This window comes from Sesamum indicum, linkage group LG3, assembly GCF_026168435.1.
Source record: "Sesamum indicum cultivar Baizhima isolate 11 linkage group LG3, ASM2616843v1, whole genome shotgun sequence".
NCBI lineage: Eukaryota > Viridiplantae > Streptophyta > Magnoliopsida > Lamiales > Pedaliaceae > Sesamum > Sesamum indicum.
This window is the reverse complement of record NC_142659.1, coordinates 2,484,110-2,504,053: the sequence shown is the minus strand read 5'-3', so window position 1 is coordinate 2,504,053 and position 19,944 is coordinate 2,484,110. Positions and strand designations below refer to the sequence as shown.

Below are 19,944 nucleotides of genomic sequence, written 5' to 3'. Positions count from 1 at the left end.
AAGTAGAACCCATGTTGTAGGCAAACGCCATGGAGTAGAGGAGGATACAAAGAAATAATGATGTTTCCATTCCTTAACAGATGTATCGAAAGGAAGGAATCGAGCATCTCCTTGGGAAGTAAAATGAAACAAACCAAGGCTTGCTTTCTTCAGCATGAAGAAAGAGTGGAACTCAGTGTCAAAAGGAGTTTCACCTAAATTCTCACTAAAATGTAAAATCCAGTAAGGATGCTGAAAGCTTTGGGAACAAACTGGTTTAGGAGAATCTTGAACAGGTTAGATACCTCAGCGAAAAAATCGTAACCCAGGCTCCAGCTAGGCAACATAGAAGCTTACAAAATCATATGGGGGCGAATGGGGGCATTCAGCAGGATCAAGGACCTGAATTAGAAAATTGTCAGGTGTCCTCAACCTATATATAAATTGCCCCCTTATCCTCTTCCTTCAAGCAGGAGCAAAAACCCTATTTGGCGCTGCACCAGATGCTACCACCACATCCTCTGGTTTCCTTCTCTCCGTCTCTTCCCTAGAAATATGCTTCATACTACTCACTTCTTCCTCACCTTTGCCCCTTTGGAGGCTGGACTGGGTATTATCGAAAAGGGCTGCCAAGTCAATAAGGATATCCTCAATTACCAGCTCATCCAGAACCCTTGGACATAATTAATAATTTAATGAGAATAGGAGACTTACCTAGAAATAATGGACATGACGAGGTATTAACAGGAGAGAACTTGGGAGCCTGCAAAATCAGGGGACTAGAAAATGCCCTGACTTTAGACAAAAGGAGAAAGAAGAGGGAAATTATTAGGTCAAGCCCGCAAGATAAGTATACTAACTCAATTTGCTAATAGCCCAACTGGCTCATCAGCAGAGCAGATAGCCCACCAACAGGACGTATAAAAGCCCAGCAGTTGGAAAGAAAAACCCACACGCTTACAGCTACTTTATTGAACTAGCAGACCTAAGGAATAAGGCTCATTTCAGCCGGACACGTCATTATATAACTGCGAGGACACGTCATTATATAACTGCGAGGACACGTCATGTAGCTTGTCAACACATTTATACACATCATCCTAAAATATTTTCAGGTGGTTCCAACCAAATCTATGGCTATGAGCTAGAAAATCTACAAAAATTCAACTCTCAAATTTTTAGGCAGACATGGCAGGGATCTGTCCAACTGACATAGCGGTCAATATTTATCCAAATTACAAACGATTTACTTTGAATGATAACCAACTCAAAGGGCTTTCTAATTACGTACGAAACTCCACAACATCCTCTGTATCCTGCCTGTACAAGCCTATAAATAGAGGCCTTGTGCAGTCACTTTAATAACATCATTCTTATTCTCAAGCTCTCACGTATTCTTTCAATTGCTTCTCGGTTTTTAGGCTACTTTTAGCTTATAATTTTCACTCCAAATGAATATCATCATTCTTAATCATATCTCACCATTATTCTTATTTTAATTCAAGTTTTTTCCTTTCATTTTTTCTAAACTGTTACTGACTTAAGCATCGGAGTGCTAATTTCTGTTTTGTAGGGCTAGTCCTCTGATAATCTTAAGATTTCTTTTAAGATCCTTCGACCCTTGTAGTATGGCCAAATTTTTGAAATGCAACAGGCACAAAGCTATATGTAATTTGACTTAAGAAATCTTTGTAAATACTTAAAATAAGTGTCTACAACTTATGGTCGAAAATACATTGAAAATATATAGTATTTTTGTTTTACTGCCTATGCTTTTGAATTATTTTAAATTAAATTGATTTAAGATAAAAGTTATGAATAGCTCACTACCAACTTTTTGCAGCTTAGTTGTAAAATTGTAAATATTAAGTTGTTTTTCCAAAACCTCCAATTTCAACTTTTTTTCATTTTTAACTTTTATTTTCAAATACCCTCAACTTTTATTATTACTTAATTTACAATCTCTTTTGTAATTTATTCTCACCACAAAAATAGAATCTATTACAAACACACTTTTGTACAAAGTTGGAGCTCATGAGATTTTGACCTATCACCTAAGGTTGAAGTTCCGTGACTATACGAATATGAGCCTATATATGGAACCGATATCTAATACATATCTCGTTTTTATATGAGTTTATTATAATTCATTTTATCACTATATTATGTAAAATTTCATAGCCGATGATGTGAAAACTTATTAAATTATTGACCGATATTTTGTGGTAATGATGTATTATTGTTTTTGTAAGAAAATTCATGTAAGATCCGGCCTAGCTATTTATATAATGATTCACTAGAAAAAAAATAATTTTCTATTGCGATTAATTACTATAGCTAAAAGAAGAACCTGGGCAAATACAAATTAACAATTGCTTTAAAACAGCCATTAGCCGTTGTTTCTATCGATGTGACCAAAACATTAGCTATAGCTAAAACTACAACTAAAAACCTTGACGAATATTAATTTATTAAAATTTTTAAATTATGATGATTTATAATGTAGCGAAAATTAATTTTTTTAAAAAATAGTAATTCTGTACCAGTTTATTGAGAAATCTAGCCCTTATTTTCAATATAACATCATAAAACGACAAACCTTTCTTGAAAACCCCAATACCAAAGTTCTGGTTCTACAAATTCGTCTCGTAAGTTAGGGTGGTGGCTTTTCAAGTACATCAAACTACGCGCTGATAAATCATCTCATAACTATTATTTGAGGACATGACCTATGAAAAGGGAAGAATATACTTTTCATTCTTAAATTATGTATAAAGTGAATTTTTATTTTTTAATTATAAAAAGTAACAAAATAGTCTCTGCACTAATTTTTTTATGACGAAAATGTCATTATTTACAACCCTAAAATAAATCATCGATACAAATTTAAAATATTACATTGAACATATATATACTGTAAAATATAACAATCATAATTAATACAATATTCTGTATTTTTAAGTAATGATATGATATATTTTTATTATATGGACATGAAATTGAATAAAAATTTATAAGTTATATAATATACTTTTTATATAATTATATTATATGCATTATGTATTGACACGTATTTACATGTACTTTTTAACATAATTTATTTACTTTGTAATATATATCCGCATATATTGAGCTCGTAAATCTTATTTTTCTTCCATAATTTATAAAAAAATATAAATTATAAATATTATTTACAAAATAAAATGTGAGTATAATTTTAAATCACTAAAAATAGTCTGAAAGAGATATTTTAATAAAACATATTTTAGGAAGTAAAATAAAATGTATAGGGGTAAGTGAAAAAGGTATTTTTGTCCTATCAATATCAAATTATTTTGTCAGGGGTGTCTGTTATTTTTTATATTTCAGGGGTGTAAATGAGACAAAATGCACAGTTTAAGGGTGCAAAATGTATTTCACCCTAAAAATAATTATAAAGTAAGTATAATACACTTATTATGTGATTGATCAAGACAATAAACCTATTGCACTTATCATATAATTGGTTCGAACCCGACCAAACTCGATCTGAATTAAATTTTTTAAGAGAAGCCTTAAAATTTTGCGAAAAATTGTCTGATGTGGTAAAATAGAGGAATAAGACGCTTACTCGGTATCTCAATACACGTGTCACTCTCACCAAACTGCATTTCTAACTCTGTAAGAAAAGTTAGTATATGGAATTCTCTATTCAAATATCCCATTCAACTTGCCGTACAAATTAAAGCAGATCAATGTGCTAATATTCTCTCTCTCTCTCTCTCCACATCTATTCCCTTTGCTGAAGGGCATGCATATGAGAAATGTATGGCCCCAAACACGGATCAAAAAGAAGAATGATTAGTTATGTAAATATTTTAATGTGATCGAACTCCAACACCTATCCATTTACTCTATAAATACATAAGCCCAACTCTTTGCGAAGCAATAAGCACTTCATCCCTACAACCACACCACTCGGAAAACAGTCCATCCACTTTAGGCCTTGTTTGGCGACATGGCGATGGCTAATAAGCTCACTGCTCTCATTCTGCTTCTGGCATTCATCGCCATCTCCACTCTCACCTCCACTGTGGCTGCTCAATACCACCTTGACAGGGTCAGTTTCTTCTTCTTCTTCTCTCTCTTTCTTTAGTGACTGACTACTTCACACTGAAATGTATTCACAGGGGGTGAAATGCAATTTGTACTATTTTCAGTGAAAATTCTTGGATTTTAAATTATTTAATATGAAGTCATTGAAAAAAAAAATTCTAAATACTTTCCTCAGATCCAAATCTATTGTTCCAAACGTAATCTAAATGATTCGAAATAGTGTATTGAAATCATTAATTTTACTAATATATATACGGACTGAACATATATATATTTAATTTAATTTGCATTGTTAGAACTTATGATGTTTTATATATTGTGCTAACATATGATTTGATGATGCTGCAGAATCGGTATGGTCCAGGCAGCCTGAAGATCTACCGTAAGTCTTCATATATGTATATATATTAGACATCGACGAACATTGAAATATGTGAGATAAATAATGAAATATGTGATCTGACCAGAATGCCCGTCGGAGTGTGCGAGAAGGTGCAAGCAAACACAGTACAAGAAGGCGTGTTTGACGTTCTGCAACAAATGCTGCAACAAGTGCCTGTGCGTTCCCCCTGGCTACTACGGCAACAAAGCCGTCTGCCCTTGCTACAACAACTGGAAGACTAAGGAAGGAGGGCCAAAATGCCCTTGATCACCATCACCCACCCTCCCTCCCGACCCGAATTTAGTACTACTCGGATCATCCTATGTTCCCTTTTTTCTGATGGGTCATAATTTCTATGACCCCATATCGTTGTTTCTATTCTCAATGCTCCTATGGGCTTGGGACTTTTGCCTGCCCTAATGAGAGCTCTGCCAGACCAGATATTTCTTGGTCTTTAGCTATGTCTTGTTACATTTTATTTAAAATGATGATTTTCTTTTGATGTCTCTATGTTGTATTAATTAAGCAATAATCTTATCTTATTCCTCGAAATTATTAGTTATTTCCACAATTGCACGCATATTTTTATCATTTTTTTAGTCTTTTTTATAATATCTAAGTACATTATTGTCGGGTTAATTTATTATTGGTGCATGTGCCATGGACTGCAAATTGCATTAATATAATATGAGGAAGATGGATGAATAAGAACTATTATTGAATTCGTAGATAGTAAAAGTTATATTCTTTTCGTATCATAATTTAAATTTTGTACACTTTTAATCATATATTGAATTATAAAAGATAGTCACATCAGTATAATAAATTCTCACTTTCCATCCTACTACGAACTTTGTTACAAAATTGACAGAAAAAACTACATGCCAATGATACATGGCCGTTTCTTTTTATTTTTACATTTGATTCCGTAACATTTTGTCCCATGCATGACATTTTTTCGTTAGATGCTTAATGAAAAATTCCACATGATCATTAAGTTAATGGGACTAAAAGTGTTACTTTTTAAAGTTATGAGAACAAAAGTGAAAATCCCATAACATATGCGACAAAAGTTGTAAAGGTGGCCATGTGTTAAGCACGTGACATTTTCTGTTAAAATATATAATATAAAGGTGTCATGGGACCAAAAATATTACTTTTTAGGAGTTACGAGACCAAAAGTAAAAATTTTATAACCAATGAAATTAAAATAAAAAAGGTCCTAAATTACGAACCAAAAAGTATTACTTCTCTTATAAAAAAAAATATATCACAAAAATATTAATTTTTGTCGAAAGTTGGAATGCAGACATAAATTGAGAAGTTTCTAAGATACCAAACTAACTTTGAGATTTTCGAAAATAATAGGACTAAAAACGTATTATTCTAATTTATGGGGGAAAAATACAATTGTTCCTTTAAAAAAAATTAAAACAAGCAGATATTAAATTTATAAAAAAAGTTAGGTATTTCTGAAAAATATTATCTCCTCTTAGTCAGAAAGCTAAGTTAACATTATTTTTACAAAAAATTAATATCTTTTGATATTTCAAAAACTATAAAATGATAGATGCACCTCAAGCTTTCTCAAGTCCTGTAGAAGCATCGTAGGGGAAATAACATTACCATTTTTGTTTTTATTGATTGTGAAATTTTAATTTTTTATTGCATAATTTTTTAAAAGTAGCACCTTTAATTTTAGGATACATTTTCATTAGATATTTAATAAAAATGAGCACGTGCACGTTAAAAGCTTTACATTTGGTCCTATTAGTTACATAATTTTCATGTTTAGTCCAATTTTTTTTTATACAAAAAAATACTTTTAATCTCATACACTTAACAACCACATAGTATTTTTCGTTAAACATATAAATAGCAAGATATTATGGGCGACGGAGATATTATAGCAAGATATTATGGCCCCAGAAGAGGGCAGGCGCGTCGGTTGCCCTGAATCTGGGACGGCCATGCCGCCCAGGCGCCTCGCCCCCCTTCGGGGCGGCATCGTGGAGGTTGTATGTGGTGGTGGGGGTGGGAGAAGGGGGTGGTGGGGTGGGTCAATTTTTTTTAATTAAATTTGTATTATTTTCACTTTTATTATTTTAAATTTCTATAATATTATAATCTAATTTTTTATAAGTATTTATATTTTATGTATATATCTTTTAGTTTAGGTATACATTCTCAGAGACATCGTGTCTCGACAGCTAGTATATAATATAAACACGATTTTATTTTTATGCAATTTGATATTTTTTTTATGTAATCAGTTATGCGGAAAGGATAAAAAAAATGTCCAATTAATAAAAAATCTTTTATTTTTCTTCACATCGTTGCTTATATGACAGGGTTTCTTTCCATTTAAATGCTTAGGTGGTAATTGATTTTTTTTAAAAAAATCCAATCAACAAAAGCCTCAAAAATAAAAATGCTAACTTTTGTTTATGTAAGCAAATTTCGACCACTTTTAAAAATTCGACGACCGAAGTTCTACAATTTCAAAACGAAAAAAAATTAATATTGAAATACTTTTTATCACCTTTAAATTTAGAGTCCTTATTTTGCCGCATCTCTAATATATGGAGCAATAAATATACTAAAGCCTTTCATAATCAGCTAAAAAAAGTAAAAGTGGGAAGATCGTAAGCTATGAAACGAAAAATGCCCAAGCGCATCGAAGTGGCCCATCTTTCCAGATGATAATTACAACCCTTTATGGATTCACCGTGACATCAAAAGTAAAATGGTGCTAAACTGTTCTCCTCACCATGTTGCAGTACATAAGTGCTTCGACGAGATCTACTTTTCCTTAATTAGACTACATGTAAAATATATTAAATCTCTCAGCATTGTTGGTCCCACCCCGTTAAATGTAATGTTAAAAGGTCATATCTCATCAATCAACAATTATTGACTTGATAAATAAATAATCAAGTTTCATTTTACCCCCCTCTATTTTATTGTATTGAATTCAATAATATCTAAAATCAGCCTGTTTCAACCAGACCCATATCTAACCCATAAATTTGGACCCAATCCAAAACCACCCATTTGCCTGAAAACCACTGTGAGGTGCGAGTGGATCGGTTCGGGAACGCGCAAGCGGAAGCAGTTAAAATAAATTGTGTAAAATAAAAATGAAATTGCAATGAAATCATAATTCCAAGGGGTGTACCCTTGGAGTTACCGGATATTCGATGTAGTTAATAAAATTAAACGACAATAAAATTAACGGGGCTATTGGTAGAATAAAAAACGAAAGGAACAACAATCGTAAATTAAGAATTATCTTTTCTTGATTTATTTTGAACTTCCTCCGTTGACTCGTCCACCCAAGGCGTCAATGTAGAGACCCTCTAATGTTGCGTCCACACCACTCCGGAACTTGGGGTTCCTCAATTCAATTTTCTAGAAAAGAGTTAAGGAGAAGAACACACTAAGTGTGCACAAGAGGGTGGTTCGGCCAAGTGGAAAGATTAGGGAGAGGAAATTATTTTCTTGCTTTGTTATCTATTCATTACTAATTACAAATAACTAATATACATATATATATACCTTGAATGAATGCATTAAAACATGTCTAGGTTCATTTAGCCATCCATAAAGTAATAATCCTTTATTTCAAATAAAGGATGACTAACATGGCATTTTTCAAAAATGATTTTGTTAGGCAATAATTTTCTTTTCCAATCATTTCCACCAACTTAATTAATGGGGTTGGGCCGATTTTAATTAATTAAAATACTAGGCCCAATTAATTAAATTTAATTTAATTAAAGCCAACTTAATTAAGTCCATCATAACCCAATACGTCTTTATTAAATAATAAGTCCAACTTATTAAATAATAAAGGCAAGCCCAATATAAATTAATCCAATCAATTTATCATTGGGCTTATCCATCCAATGGATCCCTCTCATATATAAAGTAATCCAATTACTTACGAAATTAATTCTCAATTAATTTTTCGTCCTTAGTCTAGGGCATGGAATTCAGGGTCGGTTCCCATCCTGAACTAGGAGTCCATGTTTAACACTTGAGACCGCATTACACCAAATTACTCGACATAGGAACCTTCTCTTCCTATTCGACCAATGACTATGGTCACAGCTTTATAGAGCGTAAACGCATCTTCAAGTGCATAGGAGATACCTCTGTCATGTTTTGACAAGGGACGATCTTCTTCTTGGAACTCACCGTCCTTGCTACATACTTTGAATGCACTAGACAAGGCTTATAATGATCATGTCTAAGACACGATCACCTCTGGCACAAATTTTAGATACAGTCATCACATGCACATGACTATCGTGATTCCTGAAGTCTGAGGACTACTCCCTTACTAACGGAGTTTGCGACTCAAGTCATACTGATCAAGCCTCCAAGGCTTCCATATGACGATCTCCGTGAGTCTGTTCAGTCGATTTGACACCTAGTCAATTGACCCATTAAGATCACTTAGACGTCCCACTTCTGTCACTGATGAAACACGACACTCATCAAATGAATGCGACACTTAATGCAAGTCTCCAAAGGATACTTCGATGCCCATTCCCGTAGTCTTCGACTTGGAACATTTCAGACCTAACCCTAAACAATTGATTTCATGACTGTCATCCAATGCGCAGTCCAACTGTTGCACGGTTGTTCAAGGTGGTCTATGGGCTTTGTTGTGATGTTTGACGGAAATGCAAACATAAATTTAATGAGGACAACAAATGAAATGCCAATAGCAAATACTCATTTTATTTACTACAAGATCGTGTTATTGTCAGAATAGTTTACAAAAATGCTATTCCAATTGACTTTCAGGTCACTTATTCTAATATTGCCACCTATATAATTTTCTATTCAAGTAGGTTTGGAACAATGTTGCATAGAAGTTTATATAAACTGCAAAATGTAACTAATATTAAACAAAATTTACTAATTCACAAATTTTAGGGGGGAGAATAATATATATATATATATATATATATATAATTACTACGCAATAAATTGTAGCAAATAATAACTTCTAAGAAAGAAATGTATAATTTTTTTCCCTACGTAAAACAACCATAACACTAACTTTATTTACTATACTTGCTAGTTGTAGGAAATAATTTAAAATTTCCCACGTCTTGAAAGTGTGGTTTATAATAAGAATTTACTATATTTTTATAATTATAGGAAAATATAATGTTGTATTTACCTATTTTTTTGCCATACTATAAATATGTAGTAAATAATTTTATTTTTTTTTGTAGTAAACGTTATTTGCTACAGCTAAATATGTGTAGCTAAGATTTTACCACGGATGCATTGCCCATAGTATAAATAATATAACTCAGTAGTAGTATAAACCTTTTTACCACCCTTAATCTAGTATTTGCTATATATTTTTAATAGTAGTGTAAATTTGGATAAATATTACAGATGGTATTTATAATTAATTGTTACGTACAAATTGAAACAAAAGTCATATGAAAAATCTTAAGGATAGTCTAAACTTTTGGTTAATAATTATTATTCAGGGCCTGTTTACGTTTGTGGATTGGTGCTGATATCCGGCGCAATCCGCAATAGTTTCGTATTTACTTTCTTTTTTAAGAAGCCTGTGATAAGATATATGAGCCCGAAAGTTTTTGTAAGATTAGGATTAAACAATGCCCAACCCATTTATCCAAATTTTAGCTTTGGTTTTGTCAAAAATACCTTTCAAGTTGTGAAACTTTTCCAAACACTTTTCCTCCTGATCGCAGTTTTTGCTACAAATACCATGAATGTAATTTATTGCCTTGCTCATTGATATTGTTATTTGATGGGTTTGTATGGTGTGTGCATATAGATTTAGAGAGGTGAAGAGAATAATTAGGAGTTTGTAAGAAAAATCTGAAACACAGAGAAAAATATTAATTTTTATTGATGATGTTTTGTGTAGGTTGATTTAAATATTTGATCCATGTATGGGTAGTAGTATTTCAAATTTTGCACAATTTTGTTGGTATAGTTTATTGATTATGTCTGTTAATAGGATAAACAGGGTGAAGCGAACAACATATATATATGTTGACATTATCTTAGCCTTGACTTTGTTTTGCATAGTATACAGTCACCTCAAACATAGACAGGGTGAAATTATTTAAAAAATATAAAAAAAAAAAGAAAATTAAAAATTTGATGTTGTTAGAAAAGTGTTAAAAATTTAAGTAGCACCGCATTTACACAATTTTAATTTAAAAAAAAAAAATTTTCTTTAACACTTTTCTAATAACATCAAATTTTTAATTTTCTTTTTTTTTCTGCATTTTTAAAATAATATTTCACCCATAGACAGGCTTTAGATAATCAACATTGTGTACGACGTTACAATCTTCTTTGTGAAATCCCCGACCAAGTTAATCACTTACGTAGGTTTGTGTCATTCATTAAGCGAGAAATCTTGTCTAGACATGTTAAAAATGCATCGAAATGCATTTGGTAGGTTGTGTCATATGTTGGAAGACTCGGGTGGTCTTAAGAACACTAGGCGGGTTACGATCAGTGAGCAGGTACTGATGGGTGTCGAATCCACCAAACTATTTTTCTACTAAAACATGTGCAAGTAGTGAGTAGGGTCAAATCCCCAGAGATTGGTTTTAAATTAATTTTTTAAATAAAAATAAAAATAAAAGATGGGGGGAATTTTGTTTTAAAATCTAAATCTAAAACTAAATAGAAGAAAACACTTAGAGAGAAAATATGAGAAAGACATTCCAATTAAAAACAGAATCATGCTTAATTCCACTATTGATCATAGATGTAAGGATGACAATCATTCATGATAGATAAATTAGTTATGGTCATTGGTACAACCTAGCAACCCCACATTTTCGTACTTTGTCGGTACTCAAGGAACGTTCGTTGACTAAACTCCAAGTTAGTAAACAACCTTGGGAACGTCCTCAAGATTTAATTTACTGACAACATTAATAACTAGAAAGGCCCAATTCTAATCAATAAATTCCTACGAGAATTTATTTAATTTAAATTGTGCATTGTCCACAACATAATCGAAAACTTGTTCATAATCAATTATGCTATGTCACCACTCGTTATTGAGCTAAACAAACAATTATGGATTTGAAAGTTCAATTGGCTAGGTAAATACTCTTAACAATGAATAACAGTATCTATCATTCATAAATCAGATTATTTGTTAAAAAAAAGGCACAGAGTACAACACAAAATACCGATATGAATGAAAGTAGAATGCATAAATTAGATCTCACAACCTATTGCAATTAAGCATTCACCGAATCTTTAACCAGAATTAAGATCTAGCATATCATGCTAAAAGGAAACAAATAAAAGAAGAAGAGAAAATAATAAAAAAATACATAGAATATCCCAAAGATGAGAGATTAAAAGATCCAAAGATATCCCTATGGTAAATCACATCACTTATTTATATAATATTAGTTACCCAATTATACTAGGACTAAAAAAGGTAAATTCCTAATTAAACTAAAGGATTAAAGGAAATAAAACTATTGTCCTAAATAAACTCCTCCAACATACGGTGTTCCCCATTTATCAAAAAAAATAGTCCAAGTAGCTCCAAATTCTTGCCAAAAAACGAGTTTGAGTCTTTTCTTTTCCAGAAAATAACCGGTAAGTCAGGAGTGGGCACGCCTAACTGTTTCTTCAAATCTGTCCAAATCTTCATCTTAGTTCTTTTCTTTATTGTTAATTCCATCTTTTCCTAATACGTTAATGCTGCAAAATAATATTTAATTAGGAGCATTTTAGTCACAAAAGAAGTCAAAATATCACATGAAATTAGCACAAATGCAATCCTATCAGTTACCAATATTTTTGTGTGTGATATCCCATCACAAGAAAAATAGGGTTGTTGAGTATGATTTTATATGTTCTGGTCGCATCATTAGCAGAAATTTCAATGTAGTATTGAATTCCATAATTAAACATCATCCAGGTTTCCTTTCTCGGCCAACACCAATATCGAAAGATTGTGACTAATTAAGATGGGAATGGTGTAAGGTACATGCAATATGTCTCTTATAAAGTTAAGTTTACAAGTACACATATAAAATTACGATATAAAATTGAACAAATTGACACGTATTGTAATACTAATTAAGTATTTCTAATTTTAAAAGGGGTGTATTGGTACCCTTGACAAGACATATATTGAAGCAAAAGTACCTGAAGTTGAAAAGGGACAATATCATATACATAAGGTCAAATTGTTATGAATGTCCTGAGTATGTGTAACAGGAACATGTAGTTTATATATGTCCTTACTGGATGGGAAGGTAGTGCGGAAGACAGTTGAGTATTACGTGATGCGATTAATCGACCAAATTATGGTTTGATAGTACCACAAGGTGAGATTAGTTTCTGTTAATGAGATTGCAACTTACTTTGCTTAATTGTCCATTCTACTGTTTCACTTTGTTAATTTACTTTTTTTTTTAATAACAAGAATGTATTATACCTGTGATGATGGATATACTAATAGAGATGGGTTTTTGACTCCTTATAGAGGAGTTCGGCATCATCTCAAAGAGTGGGATTATGGTCAAGGTGGTCCTCAAAATAAAGAGGAACTTTTCAATCTAAAGAACTTGTCCGCACGTAATATTATCGAGTGAGGTTTTGGGTTATAGAAGATTCAGCGGACCATTCCCAGAAGCTAATCTTATTATCCTATTAAAACTCATAATTGGATAATATGGCGTGCTGCTTATTTCATAATTACATTCAAGCGGAGATGCCAGAAAACCCATTATTTATAAGGTTTCTGAACACGAGGAGACATTTTCTAATCCACCAATAGAGTGTGTGTTTGTGATAGAGATCAACCCAACTTAGTCTAATTGTAGAGATGAGTTGGCGGTATCAACGTATAATGAGTGGTTGCACCATTGATGTTATTGGGGTCTATGTAGTATAACTTTTTATTTATGTATTTCTCATCCTATTTGAAATAATATGATAAACTTCGTGTTTGTGAAACTTGTTTACCATTTGATATGTTGAGATTTGACTTATTCCTTAAATTTGAACTGGTAGGCTAGATTGATCATATTTGAAATATTTTTGTTGAATATTTGATCTAGTTATTGTTTTCGTCCGTATAGACAAAACACGTGGGATTGATGTCAAAACGTAACCCACACATTATTCTTGGATTTGGTTTACAAGATAATCATAATATTTACTTAGTATGTGTGGTACTTATTCTTTGTCCTGATAAATATGTTTCAAACTGACCATGTAGATTGATCCAACGGAAAAAAAATGTGTTACAAATAGTGGCCTTTTATTCCTGCGTGGAGGGAGATTTTCGGGAAAGATCGTGCGACTAGTGAGCACACAGAAGATATACACGATGTAACCAATGCAGAAGAAGTGGAAGAGGTATCATAGACCCCTGATTGCTATGTGCCAACAGTAGAATGGAATTCAGACTTTGGCTTTTCTAGTGATGTTCAACTCAATATTGATGTTAATGCAAATGTGGATGCAACTGGTAACTCATCTAGTGCGACAAAGAAAATGACTATCATCGAACAAATGGAAGGTGCTAGACATTTCATCGGATGAAAAATTGGCCAACACAATATCAACCTTTTTTTATTCGGCCAATAATCGTCTCGTTGAATTGGCAAAGACGATGTGAGTGGAATTTGATAAAAAGAAAAACAACGTGACGTCTTCAAGACTGTCGGGAATTTGCCGAGTTTGGAATATGATGAAATACTTATTATCTCGCAATGTTTAGTCAAGAACCCAAAGGAGATGGATCTTTTTTTAGTCTACCAGATGATGCACACTTGCAACTTGTCCGACTTATGCTTGCAAGTAAGGCCTGAAGTAGAATGCAGAACACCAATATTGGAAGACGCACAAAGTATTAACTACCTCTTTGGTACTTTGGACATGGAACATTTTATCAAATTTTTGGTATATGGTTTAAGATTGGCACTAAGACCTTGATCAGCACCAACAGGTTCTGGTTTTTGTGATATGCTTCTGAAACACTTACTCAGAACAATATAAATGGAGATTTGTTGAGCTAATTTATGTGGTGTTTAATGCTAACCATGAATCATTTTTAGTGTATCCTTTATGGAAAATTTAATAGGCATACTTGTTACTTGTATATGCTTTTTTTTCGGTAAAGGAAAATTGCATAAATAGATAAAAAGAAAAATACAACAACATGGTTCAAGCAGTCGAGGTCCCGTCAAACCAAGGGATCCTCCAAAGTCGGTGAAGGACACGTGTACTAACTACTGAAGGTAGGGTATGACTAAGTATGACATGTCTAATCTCCTCAACTACAATCCTAGCAAGAGTGTCATATGTACGACTAGTATGCTGAAAGATCCGTTGATTCCGTTCTTGCCACAAGTGATACACTAACGACGCCAACAGTACACGGTATGAGGCGTTGATGACGTACTTCCCCCTCCCATTAAGCGACATCCACTCTACGGCAATATTCCACGATCGAATAGGCCAACGAACCCATACAGTCCTCCAAATATCTGCAATGCACTGACGGACATAATGGTACTGAAAGAATAAATATTCATGTGTCTCAGAGATCCCGTCTTGGCAAAGGAAAGATGCCGCACCGGTGTGGTGTAGCCATGGTTTGTCAAGAGTAGATAACTTCCCCAAAATGGCAAGCCATAAAATAAATTGGTTGTGGGGAATCTTGAAATGATCGAAGAATAGTGAAGTCTAGCCTACCTTGGATCCTTGAGGACAAAAGAGGTGGTACACTGCCGCTGTTGTAAAAGAACCGTTATCAAGCACCAAATAATACGATCCTCCCCACCATCGATGACAGGCAAAAGGTGAATGATCGCCACGAATTCATTAGTGAGTGGCGGCCAGCTCCATTCCCCGTTTGCAATGACCGAGTGTAGGAGTGTAACCGGGGGGATGTTCGTAACGGTAGGACTAGTAGGAAAATGATGAATCAATGGCCCCAATGATGCCAAGGGTCCTGCCAAAGAGAAAATAAATCCCCATTACCAACTCGAAAGTCGATATAAGGTAATAGCCATGGTCGAAGAGTAAGAATCTGCCACCACCACGGCCCCTTTTTGTCACTGACTGTCCAAATAGTGTTAGCTCCAAGTCGAGTATGGAATAACCAATCAACCCAGATGGAGTCCTATTGTCGCACAATAATCTTTACACAAATGCTTGCACATGAGAGCTCGATTTAGGGCTAAGATATCCCTAAGGTCGACGCCCCCCTCCTCCACTGGCCTACAAATAAGTGTCCAAGAAACCTTCGGATAGCCCGTGCCTGTGGTACCCTTTCAAAGAAAAGTACGCAAGCATTTCTCAATCTCACGAATCATCGTAATTGGTAAGATAATGTCGCTGTCCAATAGGTGTGAAACGACATCAGTACGGATTTGTTAAGTTGCAGGTGAACACCGAAGTAGCTATATATTGTTTTATGTACTTTACCGGTGATAGGCTAAAATATGGATGTGGACTTTGCAGGTGAACATCCTTGCTCAAAATTGGTTGAGTACGCAGAGATAAAAAGGTCACATCAGACCACTCGAGAGAAAATATTTTCATTTATGGATATTTATGTCAATCAAATAATTTTTTGGTATAATTTATTGATAAATTGTTGAATGTCGATACTAATGAATCAACACTGTCAGACGAAATAATGGTCGGGGGCTCAGTCCTAACCAAACGCGTCCCACCGGCAAGAGTTAAAATGCTATTTTGTGGACTTCAGCTAAAGGAATCCATTTATGGGCATTTTAGTAAAAATCAAATTTATCCATAATTTTATTTTGAGAAGTAAATCTTAGATTATATTATCTCACATTTTAACATCCATTTTATTATTCAAAATAAATATAATACAATATTATCACATTTATATATACCACAAGAATTAACACGTACCTATCAATTACAGTGTATAAAATAATCCACGTGACTGATGTTGTTTCACATTGGTTGGTACGTAACCCAATCTCGAAGCAAACATTTGAGTGTTGCTTATTTGACTATTTATTTTAGTAATCAATGAGATTTTGTCTGATGTAAATATGGTTGCTTCTTTCAAGGACTTCTCCACATGTATTAATATCAAACAGTTGTTTGCTAAGTTTGTTTTGAAAATTTAAAAAGAAAAATGCGACTTATAAAACATTTTTTGGGTTTACCAAAATAATAAATCTTAGTTTAAAAATTTATTATTCAAATGTTGTGATAAAATAAGATTTGAAGAGCTTACAAGACGTTAGCTAGTGATAATAATTTTTAAATGAATATGATCAAAATTCATTAAAAAAAATATATTTAAATTAAAAGTATATTCATAATTTTTTTTATTTCTGCACTTACAAAACTATATTCATAATTATTATATATAGATACAAAACTAAAATTGTAGCCCTCTTAATTACATGCATGATGAAAAATATAATTTTCCAATATTTAAAAAGATTATAAATTCATTAAAAAGGCCTCTAATTAAATTGTTAATGCCTTCTTCAAATCTTGCTACTGAGAATTCAAACACTGTAACCATAGAAATCGATGACACTATAGACATTCTAACCTTCGTTTTGATGTGTTCTATTAAGAGGGTGTTTGGCTAAATTTATTTAAAAAATCTTATAAGTTTATAAATTTTATAAAATATTTTTAAAGCTTAAAAGATCGACGATGTTAGATTTTATTTTAAAAGTAATTCATAACGTATTTGGATAAAATAAGATTATAAAATTTATTTTTAAAATATATTATAAACTGCTAACATCTTATAAGATATCTTTAATAGTATATAATTAAGCTCACCCAAACACCCTCTTACGAGGGTTTCCGCTTAATGAACTTACATGTCACAGACATCAACTATTACTCTTCTTATTTATATATATTAAATAAATATATATTTGGTTTTATTATATTATGAGTTTGAACATAACATGTCAGATAGAAAATGTTAACTATTCTGTATATGTATAATTACATATATATATGTATATATATAGCTAGGGATCTTCCTAATTAGTTAACATTAGCATAGGCTCGCAATTTCCTAGGAATTATTTATATGAACAAACATGCAAGTGATCCATTATTTGCAGTTTTTAATTGAAAAACAAAATTCCTAGAAAACTGTAAAACGAATCACTTACATAAATGTTCTTTAAAATTAACACAAATTCAGACAATATATACACATATATTAATATAAGGACAACAACAATCGAATTTGAATTTTTAAATGTCTGCTCGTCATAAGTCCCACTACCAATCAATACTTGCAAGGAGATGAGGATAATCAGTAAGAGGACTTAACCATATTACTTTACATTCAACTTTAGTCAACTTTATGTGATTAAACAAGTTTGAAAAACCTATAATTTGGCCAAGAAACATGAGTAGATATGTGGGCCTGATCTTTATTTAATTTTTTTATTTTGTGTGTGTGTGTGTGTTGGTTGGGGGGGGGGGGTGTTAAAGAAAAGAACCAATGCTGGTGTACAACAGAGATGATCCCATATTCAAATTATAAAAACGTTTCTGCCTATCAGTTTTGGTAAGAAAAATATTGGTTGAACAGTTGGAATTCTTGCATATCCTGTCTCTTGGTTCCTCAGAGTCCCAAAAAGCTCCAAACCACTCAGTCTATTAATTATATATATTCTGGGGCTTAACTGGATCAGAAACAGCTCGGTAAAGGGACAACTACACCTGTATTTACAAAGCCATGGATTTCATCAAGATAAGCTTGGAAAAGTATTCTATGTTGTTGGCTCCGATCCTCTGTCTGAAGAAATGCTGTTTTTTTTTTTCCCCCAATTAATTAGCTTTCTTTCTTTCTATTCTGGGCATCACAAACTACAATGTGGAGAAGAGGCTTTATTTGTTGTACTTCTGATTTCAAGAATGAACTTCATAACACACACACAGTAGAATCATGTTCATCTGTTCATGGAAATTGCCACCAAGAACAGTTCATCCTGCAGGAATTAATGTATATATGAAGATCACAGCATAGATATATAGACGGGGCATTTCCCGTTGCACGAAAACGGGAAGATCCATACGAATGAAATGAAATTGAAGCAATAACAGGGAAACTAAGACCATTAATGTAGATCTTTCATCTAAACCAATTACTTACTTCAATTTAAATATGTAAACACCAAGTTTTTTATCCTTTCCCGGGTACTAATTAATTAATATACTCTGAAATGGGGATATGAACGAGAGCCAAAAGGCAGCGAAAATTACTCAGAAAGATACTAATTCTGTGCCGTCTCACATTCAACCATTTTTACAAAACATACACTTCATTAAGCACAGATATACTATATTTTCTCTGCCAAACAAACCTTTAAGCTTTTCTTGATCAATCAATAATTGCTGATTCTGTAAAATAGTAGAGGAGTGATGATCACGCCTTCAAGAAGGGGACGAATTGTCAGAAACCACTTCGCTTTCCACCTCCCTCCGGTGGAAATTCCGGTGGCAGCCACAGGCAGCACAGCTAAGGGCGGCTGCAGTCCCTTCCGCGCCACCAGCCATGAACTCCCGGCAGCCGTCCACCGCATACCCTCCAATATTGGCTGCATGGTTTTTCTGGCATTCGGCATATCTCACCGTCCGAATAATCTGATTACTTGAACTCCTGGATCCTTCTTTTCTGATCACTACTTGCCTCTTCTTCATTCTTTCAGTAATAACCCTAATTCTTGGCTATCTTTCCAATCAAATACTCCCTACAAACAAGTGTAGAATTCTACTCACCTCGGTTTCTGATATATGTGATGATCCAAGGGCAGTTCTTGAATCGATGGGAAGAGCTTGAAAATAAAGCTTTTTGAGGTGAGAGCAGCTTAATAACCTAACCCTAGCAAGAGGGTATATTTATATTGGCAAGTTCATATTCTCCCCACTTTGAAAAGTAAAAGGGGTTGTGGAAGTTGCCATATTTTAAGTCTTACTTTAGCTATATGCCCTCTGATGCAATTGATATGTTGTTTATCAAAGATTCTGCTCAATAGACATTTCAGAGCAATCACCCTCCACTAAGAAAAGGCCACGTACAGAGTGGCATCCCCCCCCCCCCCACCCCCACCCCTTGCCCTTTTTCTTTAATTCATCTATGAGAACTATTATACGCTCTTGGATCATATATATACTACATCAGTACAATATATATAGTTTCATCCACTTAATGTGATTCTGATCTTTGGTATTATTTTAATATTTAAATATATTCTAGGTCTTCTAATTTAGGTTATTTGGCATTTTTGTCCTTCAACTTTCTTAAATAGCATTTTTGTATGTATTTTTTTAATTTTCGCAATTTCAATTCTTTTTCTTTGTGTGTGTTGCTCGAATTCACTCTTTTTGCCTAAAAAATATGTGTATCTCACTTCACCTTTTTAAGTTGTGGCTACTATTCCTATTCGCTCATCTTTTTC

The 19,944-nt window shown here is 33.2% G+C and overlaps 2 protein-coding genes across 2 annotated transcripts; one reads left to right on the top strand and one right to left on the bottom strand.

Moving 5' to 3' along the window:
- The first annotated feature begins 3,896 nt into the window (after positions 1-3,896).
- LOC105157041 (gibberellin-regulated protein 4) lies at positions 3,897-5,027 on the top strand. Its single transcript, XM_011073338.3, has 3 exons — positions 3,897-4,078; positions 4,423-4,456; positions 4,542-5,027. The coding sequence occupies exons 1-3, from the start codon at positions 3,977-3,979 to the stop codon at positions 4,721-4,723; spliced, it is 318 nt and encodes a 105-aa protein (XP_011071640.1). The 5' UTR covers positions 3,897-3,976; the 3' UTR covers positions 4,724-5,027.
- Positions 5,028-18,020: 12,993 nt separating this feature from the next.
- LOC110011693 (mini zinc finger protein 2-like) lies at positions 18,021-19,486 on the bottom strand. Its single transcript, XM_088878922.1, has 2 exons — positions 18,850-19,486; positions 18,021-18,474 (listed from the first exon to the last, which is right to left on the bottom strand). The coding sequence occupies exon 1, from the start codon at positions 19,184-19,186 to the stop codon at positions 18,920-18,922; it is 267 nt and encodes an 88-aa protein (XP_088735048.1). The 5' UTR covers positions 19,187-19,486; the 3' UTR covers positions 18,021-18,474; positions 18,850-18,919.
- Between the last annotated feature and the right edge of the window lie 458 nt (positions 19,487-19,944).

Excerpts from the sequence above, each read along its gene's own strand:
- LOC105157041 (XM_011073338.3), top strand. The coding sequence starts at position 3,977 with ATGGCGATGGCTAATAAGCTCACTGCTCTCATTCTGCTTCTGGCATTC. Across the intron at positions 4,079-4,422 it reads CTCAATACCACCTTGACAGG|AATCGGTATGGTCCAGGCAG; the intron begins GTCAGTTTCTTC and ends ATGATGCTGCAG. Across the intron at positions 4,457-4,541 it reads AGGCAGCCTGAAGATCTACC|AATGCCCGTCGGAGTGTGCG; the intron begins GTAAGTCTTCAT and ends TGATCTGACCAG.
- LOC110011693 (XM_088878922.1), bottom strand. The coding sequence starts at position 19,186 with ATGAAGAAGAGGCAAGTAGTGATCAGAAAAGAAGGATCCAGGAGTTCA.